This window comes from Dendrobates tinctorius, unplaced genomic scaffold (assembly GCF_039654945.1).
Source record: "Dendrobates tinctorius isolate UK_male_01 unplaced genomic scaffold, ASM3965494v1 ptg000107l, whole genome shotgun sequence".
NCBI lineage: Eukaryota > Metazoa > Chordata > Amphibia > Anura > Dendrobatidae > Dendrobates > Dendrobates tinctorius.
The window spans coordinates 44418887-44443718 of record NW_027361775.1 but is presented as its reverse complement, the minus strand read 5'-3'; the positions used below and the strand labels follow the sequence as shown (position 1 = coordinate 44443718).

Sequence of the window (24832 nt, the reverse complement as noted above, 5' to 3'; positions counted from 1 at the left end):
CTATATGCTGCCCCCATAAGATGCTCCATAGATTAGGCCCCAATATGCTGCCCCTATAAGATGCTCCATAGATTATGCCCTTATATGCTGCCCCTGTAAGATGCTCCATAGATTATACCCCTATATGCTGCCCCCATAAGATGCTCCATAGATTATGCCCCCTTATGCTGCCCCATTAAGATGCTCCATACATTATGCCCCCATATGCTGCCCTCATAAGATGCTCCATAGATTATGCCCCCATGTGCTGCCCCCATAAGATGCTCCATAGATTATGCCACCATGTGTTGCCGCTGCTGCATTTAAAAATAAAATGACATACTCACCTCTCCGTCGCTGGGGCCAGGTGCCGCTGCTTGCTGCTCTCTGGCATGTCATCTGTCAGTGACGTTCAGACTGCACGGGGCACGGCGCGCACTAACACGTCACCACGCCCTCTGCTGTCTGAACGTCACTGACAGATGACGTGCCAGACAGCAGCAAGCAGCGATGGACCCGGACAGGTGAGGGCGTGCACTAACACGTCACCGCGCCCTCTGCTGTCTGAACGTCACTGACAGATGACGTGCCAGACAGCAGCAAGCAGCGATGGACCCGGACAGGTGAGTATCACTATACTTACCGGTCCTGGCACAGTCTCTGCAGCCCCCAGCTTCTCCGCGATCTCCCTTCCTTCCTTCAGTGGTCACATGGTACCGCTCATTACACCTCATGAATATGCGCATGTTCATGAGTGTAATGAGCGGTACCATGTGACCACTGAAGGAAGGAAGGGAGATCGCGGAGAAGCTGGGGGCTGCAGAGACCGTACCAGGAACAGTAAGTATCACCTGACACCCCCGCCCCCCCCCTCCCTCTCCGACCCCCTGGTGTATGTGACTCGAATATAAGCCGAGAGGGGGACTTTCAGCCCAAAAAAATGGGCTGAAAATCTCGGCTTATATACGAGTATATACAGTAAGTGTGCCAGACTGAGGATATCTAAGATACTTATTTCTAAGATACCAATTAATTGAGATTAAGATACAAAGAGTGGTGCATGGGTGTGAGATACCAACTAATAAAAATAAGCGACATCATGTATGAAGTTTATTAAAAAACAGCTAAGAGTTTCTTAAAAAAAAAAGCAAAAAAAAGGCAAACATTATATTTGAATTATTATTTTACTGCCATATACAGATGTGTGAAAAAGTGTTTGCCCCTTCCTGATTTCCTCTTCTTTTGCATGTTTGTCACTTAATGTTTCATATCACCAAACAAATTATAATATTAGACAAAGATAACACAAGTAAACACAAAATGCAGTTTTAAATGAAGATCTTTATTGGAAAAAATAAAAAAAAATCCAAACCTACCGGGCCCTGTGTAAAAGTGATTGCCCCTTAAACCTAATAACTGGTTGGGCCACCCTTAGCAGCAACAACTGCAATCAAGTATTTGCGATAACTGGCAATGAGTCTTTTACAACTTTCTGGAGGAACTTAGGCCCACTCATCTTTGTAGAATTGTTGTAATTCAGCCACACTGGAAGGTTTCCAAGCATTAGATCATGCCACAACATCTCATTCGGATTAAGGTCAAGACTTTGACTAGGCCACTTCAAAGTCTAAATTTTGTTCTTCTTAAGCCATTCAGAGTTGGACTTGCTGGTGTGGTTTGGATCATTGTCTTGCTGCATAACCCAAGTGCGCTTTAGCTTGAGGTCACAAACAAATGGCCTGACATTCTCCTTCAGGAATTTTTGGTAGACAGCTAATTCATGATTCCATTTACCACAGCAAGTCTTCCAGGTCTTGAAGCAGCAAAACAGCCCCAGACCATCACTCTACCACTACCATATTTTACTGTTTTTTTGATGTTCTTTTTGTAATGGTGTGTTACTTCTACGCCAGATGTACTGGAACATACACCTTCCAAAAAATTCTACTTTTGTCTCTTCAGTCCAAAGAGTATTCTCCCAAAAGTGTTGGGGATCATCAAGATGTTTTATGGCAAAGTTGAGACATGTCTTTATGTTCTTATTGCTCAGCAGTTGTTTTCGTCTTGGAATTCTTCCATGCAGGCAATTTTTGCCCCATCTCTTTCCATAGTGGAGTCATGAACACTGACCTTAACTGAGGCAAGTGAGGCCGGCAGTTTGCAGACCTTCATTTAAAAACTGCATTTTGTGTTTATTTATGTTATCTTTGTGTAATATTGAAATTTGTTTGGTTATCTGACACATTTAAGTGTGACAAACATGCAAAAGAATAGGAAATCAGAAAGGGGCAAACACGTTTTCACACAACTGTATATAGCAACATAGGCTATGTTGGGTACGTGTAGTATCCATGAAAAAATGGATACCACACGTACTGTAAACACAGTGAAGGAGGCCTAACTATTATTTTTGGATGTTCATTGCCAAAAGAGAATGAACTAAAATGTACTGTATGTTTACAGCATGGTATCCAAGCATTTTTGGCTTATTGGTTTTGCAGGAAGCAGCACAATTTGTAAGGCGTCACAGATTGGAATCTGAGATCCTCCACACTGCAGCTGAAGGCCTGGGATTCGCGTATAATGAGCCAGTAAGAAAAGATACAAAAGTGTCTACTAGTCAAGTTCCACTCCAAAGTCTGAAATGTTAATAATAATCTTTATTTTTATATAGCGCTAACATATTCCACAGCACTTTACAGATTGTACACATTTTCACTGCTGTCCCCAATGAGGCTCACAATCTAAATTCCCTATCAGTATGTCTTTGGAATGTGGGAGGACACAAACACAGGGAGAAGATACAAACTCCTGGCAGATGTTGTCCTTGGTGGGAATTGAACCCAGGACTCCATCGCTGCAAGGCTCCAGCCCTAACCACTGAGTCACCGTGCTGCCCTCGGCTGACTTCAGCTATAAACTATATTCCATGCCCTCCTTTGTCATACTCACAAGCACATAAGCAGGATTCTTTTACGCAGGAACAATGGGGGTACATGAGTATACTTTCAGTCTATATTAGTTCTGTTTAATGTGAAAGTATTCCATGGCAATTTCAGCTTTTCTCTTACAGAATCTACTCCCATTTTGTAGCCCACTAACATTCCTACCAAAATTTGAATGTCTACATTTTTACCAAAATTTGAATGTCCAAAATCAGGATATTTCCGCACCACACGTGGAACCACCTAGGAACAACCATAAACACCCAAATGCACCCACAAATTGACAACTATAATCTGGGTTTAGGCTTTACCCCTTTGAAAGTCAGACTGTGGGACTGTCCTGGTAAAATCTGGACTGTTGGCAAGTTGACACCTTAATGGTGCTCAGTTGTGCTGTCTAAACCCGACAACCTCTTGAATCAAAACTGTCACCACAGTCATCATCTGCATATATGTCTCTAAAGACCTGCGGTAGCTTTTGTATTTACTCTGAAATTCATGTTTGAATGACTTCCTGATTATAAAATAATTAGTTCATCAGTTCACCTGCCTAATATTAAAATGAACTTCTTTCTCCTAGCTGAAAGATGTTCATTTTAATATCAGGCAGGTAAACTGATAAAAGATAGTGCTGAGGGGAAAGTAATTAGCAACCCCTCGATGGGCTGTATACTTTAGTTAACACACTATTACATCAGCGGCGATCAGTGTTTACATTGATCATGGATGTTTAACCCCCTGGTGCCACTGTCTATAGCTAAAACTTGATCTACTGTACCTGGTTAACGGAGGGTGTTGTATTATCTATCTCTTTAATGCCCTATGTATCCCATGATTGTGATCACGAGGTCCCAATAAATGCAAAGTAATGACCTAAAGGTACGGTGGCATATCAGGCTTTGCCATAAACACGGTCAAATAGACCAAGTATCAGTGTAATGCAGAAGTATTCAGAACTATTGTAGTGTTTCAGACCAGCAGTCAAAGCATTTAAAGTCCTATAATATGATTTAATTAAACAAAAAAAATCATAAAAATGTAAAACAAAAGCCCAAAAAAACTATTTAAAAAAAGCCCAAAATGATATTTCTCATTACAAATCATGTTTATTATGCAAAGGCAAAAATTAACAAATGCGCAATCATATGGATAGCGTACACACCAGGGAGACAAATACCTGAACATTACAGAATCTTTTTCAGACTAGGAAAAGCCCTTTTCTGATCATGGTCTGTCCCTGCCTGACCGCAGAGGTTGGCACCCTAAGATAACGCCATGGTGCCCTCACTCGATGGTCACTTACTCTGAATGTCCTTAACAGCTCCTAGTATTTCTAGAGTAGCAATTCCCGAAGGAATAAAGGAATCACACACGAAACAAGTGCAACCAACTTAAACTACAGCAAAGTGAATGAATCAAGCAAAAATTAACCCCAGTAGTGAAAGGTGTATAAAGCTGCACTCAAAAGGTGCAGGCAGAGAAAATGAAAAAAACCTGTTACACAAATCCGACAAAAGAAAAGATAACAGAACTAAAACAACAAAAAGAGACACAGAACACAGGACCAAGTGTTTGAATCCAGACACATGACATTAAAGCTGGTTTCACACTTGCGTTTTTTTGCGCTGCATTTTTGCGCAAAAATGCACATGCGTTTTTTCCCTATATTTAACATGGGTGCGCATTGTCATGCGTTTGTACGCGCATTAGGTTTTTTTTTCCTATATTTAACATTGCGCATTGTCATGCATTTGTAAGCGTTTGTATGCGCATGCGTTGTTTTGTAGTGTGCGCCCGGGCGCACAAAATGCAACCTGTTGCATTTTTTGTGTGTCCGACCTGTCTCAAAAAAATGCATGCGCACGGAATTCACCCAAAATCACATTAAAGTCTATGGGAGCGCTGACATGTGCATGGTCTTGCGCTCGTCAGCGTTTAAACACGCATGCGTTTTTTTTTGTAAAAACCATGCGCAAAAAAGCAAAAAAAGCATAAAAGCGCATGATGCATTTTTAATGCGCGTTTGCACTGCGCACGCAGCGCAGCGCAAAAAAACGCAAGTGTGAAAGTAGCCTAAGCATCACCCAGCACTGTAATCTCTTTACTTCCTGGCTTCAGGTAGGGCAGGCACTTCTCATATTCTGGTGAGTAGTAGGACTGTAAGATTAGAAAAACTATAAAGCTCAGCACACATTCTGCTGTTACACGTTCACCTCTCAGTGGCTTGTTCTGAAGTATAACCAAAGAAAAGAGGCGTAACAAGTTGGTATATGTGCATTGTGTATGAGCACGTTCACACTGTGGCCATTTCACAGATAAAACCCAAGAAAAAAACAAAAATATATACCCTGTATACATTATATACCCTGTAGTAAGTAAATAAGTACGGTAAATAGTACATGTAAATAATGTGCAAACAGTATTTCGATAAAAAAAAGTGTCAAATCCATTCCACTGCTACAAGGTGTAAACAATTGGGATTGTCCTATCCTTTGTCTAAGTATTAAAACCTTACCTTATGTCAGCTGATATTTATGCAGATAAGGGCAGATCAGGACAGGGGGCCTGACTGGGACACCTGGGAAGCTGTATATACAGTGTTGGCCAAAAGTATTGACACCCCTGCAATTCTGTCAGATAATACTCAGCTTCTTCCTGAAAATGATTTCAAGCACAAATTCTTTGGTATTATTATCTTCCTTTAATTTGTCTTAAATGAAAAAACACAAAAGAGAATGAAGCAAAAAGCAAATTATTGATCATTTCACACAAAACTCCAAAAATGGGCCAGACAAAAGTATTGGCACCCTCAGCCTGATACTTGGTTGCACAACCTTTAGCCAAAATAACTACGACCAACCGCTTCCGGTAACCATCAATAAGTTTCTTACAATGCTCTGCTGGAATTTTAGACCATTCTTCTTTGGCAAACTGCTCCAGGTCCTTGATATTTGAAGGGTGCCTTCTCCATACTGCCATTTTTAGATCTCTCCACAGGTGTTCTATGGGATTCAGGTCTGGACTCATTGCTGGCCACCTTAGAAGTCTCCAGTGCTTTCTCTCAACCCATTTTCTAGTGCTTTTTGAAGTGTGTTTTGGGTCATTGTCCTGCTGGAAAACCCATGACCTCTGAGGGAGACCCAGCTTTCTCACACTGGGCCCTACATTATGCTGCAAAATTTGTTGGTGTCTTCAGACTTCATAATGCCATGCACACGGTCAAGCAGTCCAGTGCCAGAGGCAGCAAAGCAACCCCAAAACATCAGGGAACCTCCGCCATGTTTGACTGTAGGGACCGTGTTCTTTTCTTTGAATGCCTCTTTTTTTCTCTTGTAAACTCTATGTTGATGCCTTTGCCCAAAAAGCTCTACTTTTGTCTCATCTGACCAGAGAACATTCTTCCAAAACGTTTTAGGCTTTTTCAGGTAAGTTTTGGCAAACTCTAGCCTGGCTTTTTAATGTCTCGGGGTAAGAAGTGGGGTCTTCCTGGGTCTCCTACCATACAGTCCCTTTTCATTCAGATGCCGACGGATAGTACGGGTTGACACTGTTGTACCCTCGGACTGCAGGGCAGCTTGAACTTGTTTGGATGTTAGTGGAGGTTCTTTATCCAACATCCGCACAATCTTGCGTTGAAATCTCTTGTCAATTTTTCTTTTCCGGCCACATCTAGGGAGGTTAGCCACAGTGCCATGGGCTTTAAACTTCTTGATGAAACTGCGCACGGTAGACACAGGAACATTCAGGTCTTTGGAGATGGACTTGTAGCCTTGAGATTGCTCATGCTTCCTCACAATTTGTTTCTCAAGTCCTCAGACAGTTCTTTGGTCTTCTTTGTTTTCTCCATGCTCAATGTGGTACACACAAGGACACAGGACAGAGGTTGAGTCAACTTTAATCCATGTCAACTGGCTGCAAGTGTGATTTAGTTATTGCCAACACCTGTTAGGTGCCACAGGTAAGTTACAGGTGCTGTTAATTACACAAATTAGAGAAGCATCACATGATTTTTCGAACAGTGCCAATACTTTTGTCCACCCTCTTTTTTATGTTTGGTGTGGAATAATATCCAATTTGGCTTTAGGACAATTCTTTTTGTGTTTTTTTCATTTAAGACAAATTAAATGAAGATAATAATACCAAAGAATTTGTGTTTGCAATCATTTTCAGGAAGAAACTGAGTATTATCTGACAGAATTGCAGGGGTGTCAATACTTTTGGCCACAACTGTATGAAATGCGTACCTCAAAAAGGGGGATTCCATCTGTATAGCTTCCCATGGCAAGAGTCTGAACAGTTTGCATATAGAACAGTCAGTGCATTTGAAAAACACACTGTTTGGATAAATAAGAGCTATGATGCTGGGTCTTGGGGTTTATGTTTCTATAGGATTGATATCAACAGTGTGGTCCGGTTCTGAGAAAAGGGGGGAGAGAGTTGAGCAGATAACTGCTCTACAGAAATTAATGGGATGGAGAAAGGTGACTGGGATGTTAGGGGTTAACGCTTCTGAAATTTTGATACTGCGCAAATTCGATCAGGGTCAGAGCAAGTGCTTGCAGTTGAGCTTCATGGAAACCTGCTGTACAGTATGAAAGATAAAAGCTTTAATTGCAGGAGAAGATAGAAGAAGCGACTCAACTGCAAACTTGTTTATTTTCATGCTAATTAGAATAAAAAGAGGAAAATAAGAAATTTCATAAATTGAGAAGACCAAAATAGCGTCTGTCCATAAGGAGTTAAGTGCTTATTCCCTTGTAGTATCTCCTGAAGATTGACAGTTGTGCAGCTGGTCCAAACTGAGCACTCTCTCAAGCTACCAGCAGAAGCAGCTTTGCCTCTGCAGCTTTGGGGAAGCCAGAGGGAATGGAGGCTGGTCAGATTCAGTGATCGTGTCAGTTTCAGAGTTTTGCAAGCAGATTCTAAAGCATAGAGCCTGTAAGTGTTGCAATTTTACCCATTTCAGAACTTGAGACATCAAATATAAAGATGTCACACAGATGCATGTCACATGAATAAGGCATTCAATAGTCAGTGTTTTATACCTCATAAGTATGTAAATGGTCTCTTTGTCAAAAAAAGAGAACTTGAACTCTAGTGCCAGCTATTGGAAGTAGCAAACCAAAAAGTCAATATTGAGCCTTTAAAGGGAATCTGTCACCTATTTTTTCGTATATAAGATGCGGCCACCGCCATCAGAGGCTTATCTACAGCATTCTGTAATGCTGTAGATAAGCCCCCGATGTAACCTGAAAGAGAAGAAAAACGAGTTATATTATACTCACCGAGGGGCGGTCCGGATCCGATGGGTGTCGTGGTCCGGTCCGGCGCCTCCCATCTTCTAGCAATGACATCCTCTTTGCTTCCCGTAGCAGCTCCGACGCACTGCTCTGCCCTGTTGAGGGCAGAGCAGAGTACTGCAGTGCCAGGCGCCAGACCTCTCTGACCTTTCCTGGTGCCTGCGCACTGCAGTACTCTGCTCTGCCGTCAACAGGGCAGAGCAGTGCACCTGTGCTGGAGCCACGACATGAAGCAAAGAAGAGGAAATCATCGCTAGAAGATGGGAGGCGCCGGACCGGACCACCACACCCATCGGACCCGGACCGGACCCGACCGCTCCTAGGTGAGTACAATATAACTTGTTTATCTTCTCTTTCAGGTTACATCAGGGGCTTATCTACAGCATTACAGAATGCGTTACAGAATGCTGTAGATAAGCCCCTGATGGCGGTGGCCGCATCTTATATACGAAAAAATAGGTGACAGATTCCCTTTAACTAACCTTGCCACCTGACAAAGCCAAACCAGAATCTCAGCTTATAGACACATGTTTCGGGGTGTTGCCCCTCCTGAGTGCAGAGCATGAGATTAGAGATGAGTGAATTTGTTAGGATTCGGTTCTGAATACGATCAGAATCGAATATTGTTTTTGAAATATTCGTTGAACACAGCCGAACGTCATTAGAGTCAATGGGAGTTGAAATTACCAAATATGACGGAACCGATCATAAGACATATATTCGGCACAAATATTGTTCGAATATGGCGCGAATATATCAAAATCAGATTCGGGGCCAAGATCTGAACAAATTCGCTCATCTCTACATGAGATCTGATTTGGCTGTACGAGAGGCCTCTAACGTTCAAATTAAATTGTCCCAACATTTACCTCTACCGCTGACAAATGGGCATCTGAACTCTAAAACTCTATAATCATTACCTTGGTGGGACAAGCGCTGGATAATCTTTCCTCCAAAGGTTGATGGATCGGCCAGTTTAACAGCATAATGAAAACAGTTTTCTTTTAACTTGAAATGAAGTGAAGTACTAATTCTTTCCTCCCCCTCTGTAATATCTGTGATAGGAGCGTACTTGTAGAGTGAGATATCACGGCTCATTTGACAGCAGCATTGCTCAAAGCATATGTGTACTACAATTTCTCCACAGAATAAATTCCTATAAAGAGCTCTGAAATGCTTTCATCTTTAAAGAATGTAGGTGAAGAAGGGGCCTCTACACACCAATGCATGATTTAGCTCAATAGTTCAAGTTCAGTGTCTAACAGAGCAGAACGTATTGTAATAAGGCAGCCATTCTCTACCTCATTCTGCAGATTTCAGTATGACCAGAGCAAAGTGGACATTAATGAGGCATGAAAACCAGGATTTTCAGAAACTAATTCATAGCTATTGTTCCATCTGAGCTGTAATCTGTTCTGTCAGAGATGTATTCACTCTGCAATGTCTTAAGGAAGCGCTTGTATCTACAGGCGGTGATACAAAAGCCGTTTTATAGTTTGCTGTCTGTGCCAGATCATAGATAGTACAATGATTGTTTTTAGAATTGCTCCACTCCTTCTGTTTGTGTTCAAAATTACATCGGAGCTGCAATTCCCATTCTGTCCTGACTAGCACAATGCTAGCTAGAAATCGGAGAGAAAACCTTCAGGCACAATTTGTGATTTTGCTGTAGAGGTAGATTTATTAGAAAGTTGAGACAGAATACGAAACCCAACGTTTCGGCCCACTGGCCTTTCCCAAGGTTTTATCTGTCTTAAGTAGTTGACTGAAAAAGTGGTCTTTTAGTAGATAGTCCTTGTGCAGGGGGATAGGGTGAAGCCTCACTATGTGTCAGTCAACTACTTAATGAGAAAATGGAAACGGTCTTAGGAGCACAGGAAAGAGACTCAGACAAGAGATGGGGTTAAACCACGCATTTCGACGGAGAATCCGTCTTCATCAGGTGGAAGAAAAACTTCCACCTGATGAAGACGGATTCTCCGTCGAAACGCGTTGTGGTTTAATCCCATCTCTTGTCTGAGTCTCTTTCCTGCGCTCCTAAGACCGTTTCCATTTTCTCATTGCTCCTATCCTCCATTGGAGGTTTTCGGCTGGAGCTGCGGTGGAGACCTGACATTTTTGTCTGCCCCTGGGTTGCTTCCTAAGCGCTCCTCTATGACCGCTTATCACTGACTCTTAGTCAACTACTTAATACAGATAAAAGCTTGAGAAAGGCCAGTGGGCTGAAACGTTGGGTTTCGTATTCTGTCTCAACTTTCTAATAAATATACCTCTAGAGCAAAATCACAAATTGTGCCTGAAGGTTTTTTTCTCCGATTTATATCTTATATTTGCTGTGTGGCACCCATTCTTGGACTATGGATCCCTTAGGCTATGTGCACACGCTGCGGATTCTGCTGTGGATCCGCAGCGTTTCTGGCCCTTCAGGTCCGCAGCAGTTTCTGCTGCGTTGTACAGTACCATTGTTTTCAATGGTCAAACCAAAAACGCTGTGCACATGCTGCAGATTTTTCCGTGCATATTTGCTGCGGGTTACAATCCGCAGCATGTCAATTCTTTGTGTGGAATCCGCTGCGGTTTCACACCTTATCCATTGTAGAGGTGTGAAACCGCAGGACTTTTGACCTGCAGATTTACCTGCGGATTTTTACAAATCCGCAGGGAAAAATCCGCAGCTCTCCAAACTACGTGTGCACATAGCCTTAATCCACTATACAATGTTAGCTAGTACACACACCAATGCTCAGAGCGGTCATAGCAGCCTACAATATGCTCCTCACACTATTTTCCACATTGGAGATTTCTCTAATTAAAGAGGACCTAACAGTTATGGGAAAATAAAAAGTAACCTTACCAAGATGAGAGCAAAATGTGGTGAAATTTTCTTTTCCTTGAAGGGGTTTATTAGATCTAACATGTTGATGACCTATCTATGGGATAGGTCAACTCTATCAGATCGGTGGAGGTCACACACCTGGAACCCCCACTGATCAGCTGTTACCTGTTCTGACAGGCACATGTAAACCGAGAGAATAGAGTAGTGATATCCAGCCATTTTTTGGCACACCTGTATAATATGGTGTTTTGTAGAAGTTCGATATGAAAAATGATTATGATAAGGTAAAAGACAGATTTGTAATAATAACCTGTTTTTACTTCATACAGGACTTTTGGGTCACCGGTGGAGATCGACAAGATGAAAACCGGTATGTCAGATTTAAAAAAAAATAACATTTTTATTCAAAAATTCAGCAAAATTCTAATATATTTTAGTTTCTTACAAGTTTCAAGAATTTTCTCCTTTGACTCAAGCAGACTCAACTAGAAGAAGCATTGGGGCTCATATGCAATGCATAGTACAGATTCATAACATGAGTCATACCCTACCGTGAGCCTATCATGTACTTCTGCATGCCTCTGATTTCATACAGGCCACGTAATGGGGTTCTTTACTGAATCTTACAGTATAAACTCATTAAAAAATGATGGCATGTGTCTCTAGAAGTATTGCCTCCAAGGGCATGTGCACACAATGTCTTTAGCGGTGTTTTTTCTGATGCATCATCTTTGACATCCTTATGTTTACTTTTGACAGCTTCATTTTTTCTGTAAGGGTTTTCATCAGTAGGTTGAACAATGGTCAGGTCATTTCTTTTGCTTTTTCATGTCTTTTGAAGCAGATAAAAGAAATTCACCAATACTGAATATTTGTACACAAGTCATTTTGACATTGCTCTGCATACGTTATTTTTTTTTAGCATTTTTTAAGCATTTTTTTCAGACAGGTTCCAGGTGGAATTGTCCTGAAAAATACATTGTGTGCACATACCCTTGGGAAGAATGTCTTGGCACTATAATTGCTGAACACCAACTATGACATAGTTTCTTAGGTCTGTATAGTTTTTCAGCTTTGATTTGAAAAGAAGAATGGTTTCATTAACTAACAGTAAACACAGGGACCGATTCATGAAGACCAGTGTTGCTCACCCAGTCTTTATGGGGGGTATGCTGGAGTCAGACGCTCCTAATTCATTAAGTGGTGTACACCTCTCCATCACTTTGAAGCAGCTAATGAGTGGCATGATCTCACTTTGTGCGCTGCTCCAGAAATCTCACTCCAGTCAGCTTGTCATTAATTACACGAGTTGTGGCTTTCCACCCCTGCCGTGCCCCCATCCCATTCTAGTTTTGCCTATATAGTTTGGTGGCATATATGTATAAAGGAGATGCTGTGGGCATATACGCATCACAGGAGGGAATGGGGGCATATAGACATCACAAGAGGGGCATATAAACATCACAGAATGGGCTGAGGGCATGTACAGGTGCTTCTCACAAAATTAGAATATCATCTAAAAGTTAATTCAGTTCTTCAATACAAAAAGTGAAACTCATATATTATATAGAGTTATTACAGAGTGATGCATTTCAAGTGTTTATTTCTGTTAATGATGATTATGGCTTCCAGCCAATGGAAACCCAAAAGTCATTATCTCAGTAAATTAGAATACTTTATAACACCAGCTTGAAAAATGATTTTAAAATCCAAAATGTTGGCCTACTGAAATGTATGTTCACTAAGTGCACTCAATACTTGGTTTAGGCTCCTTTTGCATCAATTACTGCATCAATGCGGCATGGAATGGAGGCGATCAGCCTGTGGCACTGCTGAGGTATTATGGAAGCCCAGGTTGCTTTGATAGCAGCCTTCAGCTCTTCTGCATTGTTGGGTCTGGTGTTTTTCATGTTCCTCTTGACAGTACCCCATAGCTTCACTATTGAGTTAAGATCAGGCGAGTTTGCTGGCCAATCATGCAATGATACTGTTGTTTTTAAACCAGGTATTGGTACTTTTGGCAGTGTGGACAGGTACCAACTCTTGCTTGAGAATGAAATTTTCATCTCCAATAAGCTTGTCGGCAGAGAGAAGCATGAAGTGCTCTAAAATTTCCTGGTGGACGGCTCCGCTGACTTTGGTCTTGATAAAACAAAGATGACCTACACCAGCCGATGACATGGCTCCCCAAAGCATCACTGATTGTGGAAACTTCACACTAGACCTCAAGCAGCTTGGATTGTGTGCCTCTCCACTCTTCATCCAAAGTCTCAGACCTTGATTTCCAAATGAAATGCAAAATTTACTTTCATCTGAAAACACCACCTTGGACCACTGAGCAACAGTCCAGTTCTTTTTCTCCTTGGCCCATGTAACATGCTTCTGGCGTTGTCTATCAGTCATGAGTGGCTTGACACAAGGAATGTGACACTTGTAGCCCATGTCCTGGATACATCTGTGTGTGGTGGCTCTTGAAGCAATGACACCAGCAGCAGTCCACTCCTTGTGAATCTCCCCCAAATTTTTGAATGGCTTTTTTTAACAATCATTTCAAGGCTGCAGTTATCCTGGTTGCTTGTGCACCTTTTTCTACCACACTTTTTCCTTCCACTCAACTTTCCATTAATATACTTGAATACAGAACTCTGTGAACAGCCAGCTTCTTTAGCAATGACCTTTTGTGACTTACCCTCCTTGTGGAGTGTGTCAATGACTGCCTTCTGGACATCTGTGAAGTCAGCAGTCTTCCCCCTGAATGTGGAGCTACTGAAACAGACCAAGGAACCTTTATAAATACTTAGAAGCTTTGCAGGTGTTTTTTTTTATTATTCTAATTTACTGAGAAAATGACTCTTGGGTTTTCATTGGCTGTAAGTCATAATCATCAACATTAACCGAAATAAACACTTGAAATAGATCCCTCTGTTTGTAATGACTCTATATAATGAGTTTCACTTTTTGTATTGAAGAACTTAAATAAATTTACTTTTTGATGATATTCTAATTTTGTAAGAAGCACTTGTAGACATCACAGAAGAGGTTGGGGGCATACAGACATCAAAGGAGTGGCTAGTGGCATGCAGACATCACAGGAGGGGCTGGAGGCAGATACTCATCACAGTAGAGGCTATGGGCATATATACGCATTGCAGGAGGGGCTAGGGTCATATACACATCAGAGAATAAGCTTGCTGCATATTGACATCACAGGATGGGCTGGAGGCATATAGACATCACAGGAGGTGCTGGAGGCATATAGACATCACAGGAGGTGCTGGAGGCATATAGACATCACAGGATGGGCTTGGGCATATAGATATGACAGAATGGGATGGGACATATAGACATCACAGGAGGGGCTGTGGTCATATAGACATCAATGGACAGGCTGGGGACAAATAGACATCACAGGGTGGGCTGGGGGCATATAGACATCACAGGAGGCGCTGGAGGCATATAGACATCACAGGATGGGCTGGGGCATATAGATATGACAGAATGGGATGGGACATATAGACATCACAGGAGGGGCTGTGGTCATATAGACATCAATGGACAGGCTGGGGACAAATAGACATCACAGGGTGGACTGGGGGCATATAGACATCACAGGGTGGACTGGGGCTACTGCTACTGGAGTTGTTGTTGGTGGGACTGGAGCACAGAGTGAACTGACACCAGGGTATGTCAGCGTCTTCAGTGCACGCCCTGCAGCGTTCTGTACTGAATGCTGTGTGCGTGTGCTCGCAGTCCCAGGAGCAATTAAAGGGCATATTAAAGGGACTTTAACAATGCGTTCCCCAACTCAGATCTATGCCATTGTCACAATGGCGCACCAACCTAGTTTCACTGGCTCTCAAAAGCTCTGTCATACTTCTGAATGTTAATTTCTATCTGCTCTATTGAAATCTATCATCAATTAACTATTTGACCGCCATATACCAAAATTGCATTGATTCTGGTCACTAGAAGATTTAGCTCTAGACCATCATTTCATGCTAAAGTGAATCATTTTGGTCCATGTAGTTACAGAGTTCCATCTGGATCTGAGCTAATGGATGTCACCGGGCTCCTATCAGGCAAAAAAGCTATCCAGAAGATTGACAGAGAATTGAGAGAAGGTATGTGATAATTCTTAGAAGATGATAAACTTTAAAATACAATGACATAATCTATGCACCCCTGGTGTGCTGGCTTCCCCACTGCCATAAATTTCATCTTCATATGGAACTACCAACAAGCTAGAGCAAGGAGACCAGTTAGCGCTCTATTAGTAAGTGAGCACATTAGCGTGTATAGTCTATGTTTATTGAATCCTGCAAGTAAGCATATATTCATTTGATGCCCATTTATTTATTAGGGAACATCAACCCAAAAGATGCTCATACACTTTTGATATTGTTCGGCTGAGTTCATATTTAACCAACAGCTCTTGCTCAGTCTTTGGTCAGACAAGCATGCATTTGTTTTCAGTGAAAGAGCCGAGAGAAGGTCCCCATACACATTAACCCCTTCATGACATGCACCGTACTAGTACTGGTAATGTTCTTACCGCCGATCAGAGCGAGTATTTGCTGTGCTGTCACGCAGATGACAGCGTGACAAACAGTGGATGTTTGGGCCCCCCATTCATCTGAATGGGGTCCAGGTTCGGGGTTCATCACATATGGATGGAAAACCTGGACGATAAAGAAACAAGACAGAAGAAGAAGAACGCCTTTGAAATGTGCTGGAGAAGAATGCTATCAATACCCTGGATGGCAAGAAGAATATACAAATCAATTTTTTAACAAATCAAGCCAGACATGTCAGTCGAAGCAAGGATCACCATGTTATGAATTGTGTACTTTGGACACAACATACGAAGAGAGCAATCAGTGGAGAAGGACATCATGGTCAGAGGAATAGAAGGAACAAGGCGTATAGCAAGACCGCAACCCGATGGCTTGATACAATCAAGATAACAGAAGAGAAGACCTTGGTAGGCCTATCTAGGCTTGCACATGATTGATCTTACTTCACAGCATTCATCCATCAAGTCGCCAAGGATCAAGATATAGCTGATGCTGATAATAATAATAATAAGTATGGAAAAAGCAGCTTTTAATGTGCATATAAAACCACAGCAGCATGAAAAGATGCATGTGACCATAGCCTTACACTGCCTTATATCTGAGACAAGGTAACTTTTGCTACATCTGTTTATCTAAGAATGTACATTTTACTTTTGACATCTTTTAAGACAATGGTATTGCCATATCTTTTCATCTCAATGGAGAATGGCAAGACATATTTTTATTTTCTTCCCTATGGACTTTCATGTACTGAAAACTCAGGCATTTACCACCCCAATCAGATTTTACTACTATGTCCTATTGCAGTATTACCCCCGTATGGTAACAGAGTAGAGCTGTGCATTATTAAAGATCAAGTCTCCATATATCTGCTGACTTGTCCTGTATACTAGGATTTAATTTAACAAGGAGCTACACTAAAATCCACTGATAAGTTACGGTATGTGTTGAAGGGATAACGTTTGAAAATTAAATCCCTTACATGCATTACTCTTGTGCAGTGCTGTACAATTCTAGTCATGTGTTGCCCTCTGGTGGTCGCACATGGAAGATACAATAAAAAAAAACTACTAAAGTGCTACTCATGGAATAAATTCACGTTACCATCCAGATTTACAAAATTGTAATTGCATTCCTCTTTATGTTTGAGGCTATAATCAAAAGGATGTAACTTTCACACCTATTCCACCTTTATGTTATGGTTATTCCTACGCTTCTGTCTGGATCGCACAGCTGAAGGCTGGCGAGTATACCTATAAACTACATAAATGAATATACCGTACAGAAAACCAATGCACGTGTATTCCATTGTACATGTATTTCCTTATGATTACTCACACATTGGGTTTATATATTTTAGGATGCAGTTTTCACAGTTTCGTTTCTGACAAAGAATAGCAGCATATGATATAAATAAATAATATAATTTCAGGAGGACCACTGGTTTATGATGGAGTAAAACTTGTGCACACTTCGGAGTATCTTAATGGTACTCAAAGAGTCCAGCTGGATCATGTTATAACAGAGGAGGAATGTAAAGAGCTTCGCGGAGTGGCCAATGTAAGTTCAGAAGTCAAAGATTGTTTGCTTTCATACTGTACGACACATGTATAAAGATAATTATCTCCAAGTGCATCTCTGTGTGACATATCAGAGAGGGATGAAATATAGAAATAGAATGGGGTAATGGAAATATGCATGTGTATGCTTCTAGGAAACATTGTGATATCCTTTACAGGAGAAGCACCTGAACTGCTTAACAAACTTAAATATAGATAGCATGAAAATAAGCAAGCTTGCAATTGACTTGCTTTTGGTATCTGCTGTTGTTCTTCTGCTATGAGAATAACATTATCTACAACCTATTGACAAGGAGACCGACCACCAGAGTCTGACCGAACATGCGCATCAACTACATTCCAGGTTGAGTAGTTAACTCATACTATCCAAGTTATCTTTCTTAAGCCCATTGATTAGTATTTCAAATTTATACAGTGCTGTTCATCTCTCCCTCACTCTCAGCTCCTCATGTGAAACAGCTGTTATCAGTCCTGCAAAATCAAAAGCCCACAACACCCACTTGTCAGGCTGCTTAGCCATAACAGTTCTCCTAAGTATTGCTTACTTTCCCCACATGCTCCTTAGTAGTTAACTTGTAGAAAGATTCTGGTATGTCTTTATGTCAATGTAGACTAGAATAAGCACACTGTCAGACCTGATAGTGTAACAGTAGCACATTTATGTCTGCAGAAGGACCATGTTACTTAGCGAGAACTGTCAATCATAGAAGAAAGTGAGGAGGCTGGGGAGCTGTCTTGCAATTTTGAAGATGCATCATGTTGAGACAAACCTTTCAGTGACAGAATCTCACAAGTCTTGCATGATTCAGTTAATCAAGTGACTGACAAATAAAATGGGTGATTTTGATTTTCATTTATTTTATATAATACAATCGGCGATTTTGATTTTCATAGAATATATATATACAGTCATATGTAAAAGTTTGGGCACCCTTTTTAATGTTAACCTTTTTTCTTTATAACAATTTTGGTTTTTGCAACAGCTATTTCAGTTTCATATATCTAATAACTGAAGGACTCAGTTATATTTCTGGATTCAAATGAGGTTTATTGTACTAACAGAAAATGTGCAATCTGCATTTAAACAAAATTTGACCGGTGCAAAAGTATGGGCACCTCAACAAAAAAAGTGACATTAATATTTCGTAGATCCTCCTTTTGCAACAATAACAGTCTCTAGTCGCTTCCTGTAGCTATTAATGAGTTCCTGCATGAAGGTATTTGTGACCATTCCTGTTTACAAAACAATTCCAGTTCAGTTACGTTTGATGGTCGCCGAGCATGGACAGCCCGCTTCAAATCATCCCACAGATGTTCAATGATATTAAGGTCTGGGGACTGGGATGGCCATTCCAGAACATTGTAATTGTTCCTCTGCATGAATGCCTGAGTAGATTTGGAGCGGTGTTTTGGATCATTGTCTTGCTGAAATATCCATCCCCTGCGTAACTTCAACTTCGTCACTGATTCTTGCACATTATTGTCAAGAATTTGCTGATACTGAGTTTAATCCATGCGACCCTCAACTTTAACAAGATTCCCGGTGCCGGCATTGGCCACACAGACCCAAAGCATGATGGAAACTCCACCAAATTTTACTGTGGGTAGCAAGTGTTTTTCTTGGAATGCTGTGTTTTTTAGCCTCCGTGCATAACGCCTTTTTGTATGACCAAAAACTCAATCTTTGTTTCATCAGTCCACAGGACCTTCTTCCAAAATGTAACTGGCTTGTCCAAATGTGCTTTTGCATACCTCAGGCGACTCTGTGGCGTGCTTGCAGAAACGGCTTCTTTCGCATCACTCTCCCATACAGCTTCTCCTTGTGCAAAGTGCGCTGTATTGTTGACCGATGCACAGTGACACCATCTGCAGCAAGATGATGCTGCAGGTCTTTGGAGGTGGTCTGTGGATTGTCCTTGACTGTTCTCACCATTCTTCTTCTCTGCCTTTCTGATATTTTTCTTGGCCTGCCACTTCTGGGCTTAACAAGGACTGTACCTGTGTTCTTCCATTTCCTTACTATGTTCCTCACAGTGGAAACTGACAGGTTAAATCTCTGAGACAACTTTTTGTATCCTTCCCCTGAAAAGCTATGTTGAATAATCTTTGTTTTCAGATCATTTGAGAGTTGTTTTGAGGAGCCCATGATGCCACTCTTCATAGGAGAATCAAATAGGAGAACTAATTGCAAGTGGCCACCTTAAATACCTTTTCCCATGATTTGATAAACCTGGCTATGAAGTTCAAAGCTCAATAAGGTTACAAAACCAATTTAGTGCTTCAGGAAGTCAGTAAAAAGTAGTTAGGAGTGTTCAAACCAAGAAAATGATAAGGGTGCTCATACTTTTACACCGGTCAAATTTTGTTTAAATGCAGATTGCACATTTTCTGTTAGTACAATAAACCTCATTTGAATCCAGAAATATAACTGAGTCCATCAGTTATTAGATATATGAAACTGAAATAGCTGTTGCAAAAACCAAAATTGTTATAAAGAAAAAAGGTTAACATTAATAGGGGTGCCCAAACTTTAACATATGACTGTATATACAGTGGGGCAAAAAAGTATTTAGTCAGTCAGCAATAGTGCAAGTTCCACCACTTAAAAAGATGAGAGGCGTCTGTAATTTACATCATAGGTAGACCTCAACTATGGGAGACAAACTGAGAAAAAAAAATCCAGAAAATCACATTGTCTGTTTTTTTTTCATTTTATTTGCATATTATGGTGGAAAATAAGTATTTGGTCAGAAACAAAATTTCATCTCAATACTTTGTGATATATCCTTTGTTGGCAATGACAGAGGTCAAACGTTTTCGGTAAGTCTTCACAAGGTTGCCACACACTGTTGTTGGTATGTTGGCCCATTCCTCCATGCAGATCTCCTCTAGAGCAGTGATGTTTTTGGCTTTTCGCTTGGCAACACGGACTTTCAACTCCCTCCAAAGGTTTTCTATAGGGTTGAGATCTGGAGACTGGCTAGGCCACTCCAGGACCTTGAAATGCTTCTTACGAAGCCACTCCTTCGTTGCCCTGGCGGTGTGCTTTGGATCATTGTCATGTTGAAAGACCCAGCCACGTTTCATCTTCAATGCCCTTGCTGATGGAAGGAGGTTTGCACTCAAAATCTCACGATACATGGCCCCATTCATTCTTTCATGTACCCGGATCAGTCGTCCTGGCCCCTTTGCAGAGAAACAGCCCCAAAGCATGATGTTTCCACCACCATGCTTTACAGTAGGTATGGTGTTTGATGGATGCAACTCAGTATTCTTTTTCCTCCAAACACGACAAGTTGTGTTTCTACCAAACAGTTCCAGTTTGGTTTCATCAGACCATAGGACATTCTCCCAAAACTCCTCTGGATCATCCAAATGCTCTCTAGCAAACTTCAGACGGGCCCGGACATGTACAGGCTTAAGCAGTGGGACACGTCTGGCACTGCAGGATCTGAGTCCATGGTGGCGTAGTGTGTTACTTATGGTAGGCCTTGTTACATTGGTCCCAGCTCTCTGCAGTTCATTCACTAGGTCCCCCCGCGTGGTTCTGGGATTTTTGCTCACCGTTCTTGTGATCATTCTGACCCCACGGGGTAGGATTTTGCGTGGAGCACCAGATCGAGGGAGATTATCAGTGGTCTTGTATGTCTTCCATTTTCTAATTATTGCTCCCACAGTTGATTTCTTCACTCCAAGCTGGTTGGCTATTGCAGATTCAGTCTTCCCAGCCTGGTGCAGGGCTACAATTTTGTTTCTGGTGTCCTTTGACAGCTCTTTGGTCTTCACCATAGTGGAGTTTGGAGTCAGACTGTTTGAGGGTGTGCACAGGTGTCTTTTTATACTGATAACAAGTTTAAACAGGTGCCATTACTACAGGTAATGAGTGGAGGAAAGAGGAGACTCTTAAAGAAGAAGTTACAGGTCAGTGAGAGCCAGAAATCTTGATTGCTTGTTTCTGACCAAATACTTATTTTCCACCATAATATGCAAATAAAATGAAAAAAAAACAGACAATGTGATTTTCTGGATTTTTTTTTCTCAGTTTGTCTCCCATAGTTGAGGTCTACCTATGATGTAAATTACAGACGCCTCTCATCTTTTTAAGTGGTGGAACTTGCACTATTGCTGACTGACTAAATACTTTTTTGCCCCACTGTATATATATACAGTGAGGGAAATAAGTATTTGATCTCTTGCTGATTTTGTAAGTTTGCCCACTGACTAAGGCATTAACAGTCTATAATTTTAAGGGTAGCTTAATTTTAACATTGAGAAATAGATTGCAATTTCCAATTGCAAAATACAAATAAATGTGTATAATTTATACAATGTGATTTTCTGGATTTTATTTTTGATGTTCTATCTCTCAACGTTTAGATTAACCTACCCTTAAAATTATAGACTGTTCATGTCTGTCAGTGGGCAAACTGTATTATATATATATATATATATATATACACAGTTGTGGCCAAAAGTATTGACACCCCTGCAATTCTGTCAGATAATGCTCTGTTTCTTCCTGAAAATGATTGCAAACACAAATTCTTTGGTATTATTATCTTCATTTAATTTGTCTTAAATGAAAAAACACAAAAGAGAATGAAGCAAAAAGCAAAACATTGATCATTTCCCACAAAACTCCAAAAATGGGCCAGACAAAAGTATTAGCACCCTCAGCCTACTACTTGGTTGCACAACCTTTAGCCAAAATAACTGCAACCAACCGCTTCCGGTAACTATCAGTGAGTTTCTTACAATGCTCTGCTGGAATTTTAGACCATTCTTCTATGGCAAACTGCTCCAGGTTCCTGATATTTGAAGGGTGCCTTCTCCAAACTGCCATTTTTAGATCTCTCCACAGGTGTTCTATGGGATTCAGGTCTGGACTCATTGCTGGCCACCTTAGAAGTCTCCAGTGCTTTCTCTCAAACCATTTTCTAGTGCTTTTTGAAGTGTGTTTTGGGTCATTGTCCTCCTGGAAGACCCATGACCTCTGAGGGAGACCCAGCTTTCTCACACTGGGCCCTAGATTATGCTGCAAAATTTGTTGGTAGTCTTCTGACTTCATAATGCCATGCACACGGTCAAGCAGTCCAGTGCCAGAGGCAGCAAAGCAACCCCAAAACATCAGGGAACCTCCACCATGTTTGACTGTAGGGACCGTGTTTTTTTCTTTGAATGCCTCTTTTTTTCTCCTGTAAACTCTATGTTGATGCCTTTGCCCAAAAAGCTCTACTTTTGTCTCATCTGACCAGAGAACATTCTTCCAAAACGTTTTAGGCTTTTTCAGGTAAGTTTTTGCAAACTCCAGACTGGCTTTTTTATGTCTCGGGGTAAGAAATGGGGTCTTCCTGGGTCTCCTACCATACAGTCACTTTTCATTCAGATGCCGACGGATAGTACGGGTTGACACTGTTGTACCCTCGGACTGCAGGGCAGCTTGAACTTGTTTGGATGTTAGTCGAGGTTCTTTATCCAACATCCGCACAATCTTGAGTTGAAATCTCTTGTCAATTTTTCTTTTCCGTCCACATCTAGGAAGGTTAGCCACAGTGCCATGGCTTTAAACTTCTTGATGAAACTGCGCACAGTAGACACAGGAACATTCAGGTCTTTGGAGATGGACTTGTAGCCTTGAGATTCCTCATGCTTCCTCACAATTTGGTTTCTCAAGTCCTCAGACAGTTCTTTGGTCTTCTTTCTTTTCTCCATGCTCATTGTGGTACACACAAGGACACAGGACAGAGGTTGAGTCAACTTTAATCCATGTCAACTGGCTGCAAGTGTGATTTAGTTATTGCCAACATCTGTTAGGTGCCACAGGTAAGTTACAGGTGCTGTTAATTACACAAATTAGAGAAGCATCACATGATTTTTCGAACAGTGCCAATACTTTTGTCCACCCTCTTTTTTATGTTTGGTGTGAAATTATATCCAATTTGGCTTTAGGACAATTCTTTTTGTGTTTTTTTATTTAAGACAAATTAAATGAAGATAATAATACCAAAGAATTTGTGTTTGCAATCATTTTCAGGAAGAAACTGAGTATTATCTGACAGAATTGCAGCGGTGTCAATACTTTTGGCCACAACTGTATATATATATATATATATATATATATATATACATATAATACAGTCATATGTTAAAGTTTGGGCACCCCTATTAATGTTAAACTTTTTTCTTTATAACAATTTTGGTTTTTGCAACAGCTATTTCAGTTTCATATATCTAATAACTGATGGACTCAGTTATATTTCTTGATTCAAATGAGGTTTATTGTACTAACAGAAAATGTGCAATCTGCATTTTAACAAAATTTGACCAGTGCAAAAGTATTGGCACCTCAACATAAAAGTGACATTAATATTTCATAGATCCTCCTTTTGCAAAAATAACAGCCTCTAGTCGCTTCCTGTAGCTATTAATGAGTTCCTGGATCCTGGATGAAGGTATTTGTGACCATTCCTGTTTAGAAAACAATTCTAGTTCAGTTATGTTTGATGGTCGCCGAGCATGGACAGCCCGCTTCAAATCATCCCACAGATGTTCAATGATATTCAGGTCTGGGGACTGGGATGGCCATTCCAGAACATTGTAATTGTTCCTCTGCATGAATGCCTGAGTAGATTTGGAGCGGTGTTTTGGATCATTCTCTTGCTGAAATATCCATCCCCTGCATAACTTCAACTTCGTCACTGATTTTTGCACATTATTGTCAAGAATCTGCTGATACTCAGTTGAATCCATGCGACCCTCAACTTTAACAAGATTCCCGGTGCCGGCATTGGCCACACAGCCCCAAAGCATGATGGAACCTCCACCAAATTTTACTGTGGGTAGCAAGTGTTTTTCTTGGAATGCTGTGTTTTTTAGCCTCCATGCATAACGTCTTTTTGTATGACCAAACAACTCAATCTTTGTTTCATCAGTCCACAGCACCTTCTTCCAAAATGTAACTGGCTTGTCCAAATGTGCTTTTGCATACCTCAGGCGACTCTGTTTGTGGCGTGCTTGCAGAAACGGCTTCTTTCGCATCACGCTCCCATACAGCTTCTCCATGTGCAAAGTGCGCTGTATTGTTGACCGATGCACAGTGACACCATCTGCAGCAAGATGATGCTGCAGGTCTTTGGAGGTGGTCTGTGGATTGTCCTTGACTGTTCTCACCATTCTTCTTCTCTGCCTTTCTGATATTTTTCTTGGCCTGCCACTTCTGGGCTTAACAAGAACTGTACCTGTGTTCTTCCATTTCCTTACTATGTTCCTCACAGTGGAAACTGACAGGTTAAATCTCTGAGACAACTTTTTGTATCCTTCCCCTGAAAAGCTATGTTGAATAATCTTTGTTTTCAGATCATTTGAGAGTTGTTTTGAGGAGCCCATGATGCCACTCTTCATAGGAGAATCAAATAGGAGAACTACTTGCAAGTGGCCACCTTAAATACCTTTTCTCATGATTTGATACACCTGGCTATGAAGTTCAAAGCTCAATGAGGTTACAAAACCAATTTAGTGCTTCAGGAAGTCAGTAAAAAGTAGGAGTGTTCAAATCAAGAAAATGATAAGGGTGCCCATACTTTTGCATCGGTCAAATTTTGTTTAAATGCAGATTGCA

At 41.1% G+C, this 24832-nt stretch overlaps 1 protein-coding gene across 1 annotated transcript in view; it reads left to right on the top strand.

Moving 5' to 3' along the window:
• Positions 1-24832, top strand: part of P3H2 (prolyl 3-hydroxylase 2) — a 315781-nt gene that overhangs the window by 235821 nt on the left and 55128 nt on the right. The window contains exons 6-9 of the mRNA XM_073589425.1: positions 2481-2570; positions 11390-11430; positions 15087-15181; positions 17067-17194. Of these exons, the coding sequence (XP_073445526.1) occupies positions 2481-2570; positions 11390-11430; positions 15087-15181; positions 17067-17194 (354 nt within the window). The remainder of the gene's footprint in view (positions 1-2480; positions 2571-11389; positions 11431-15086; positions 15182-17066; positions 17195-24832) is intronic.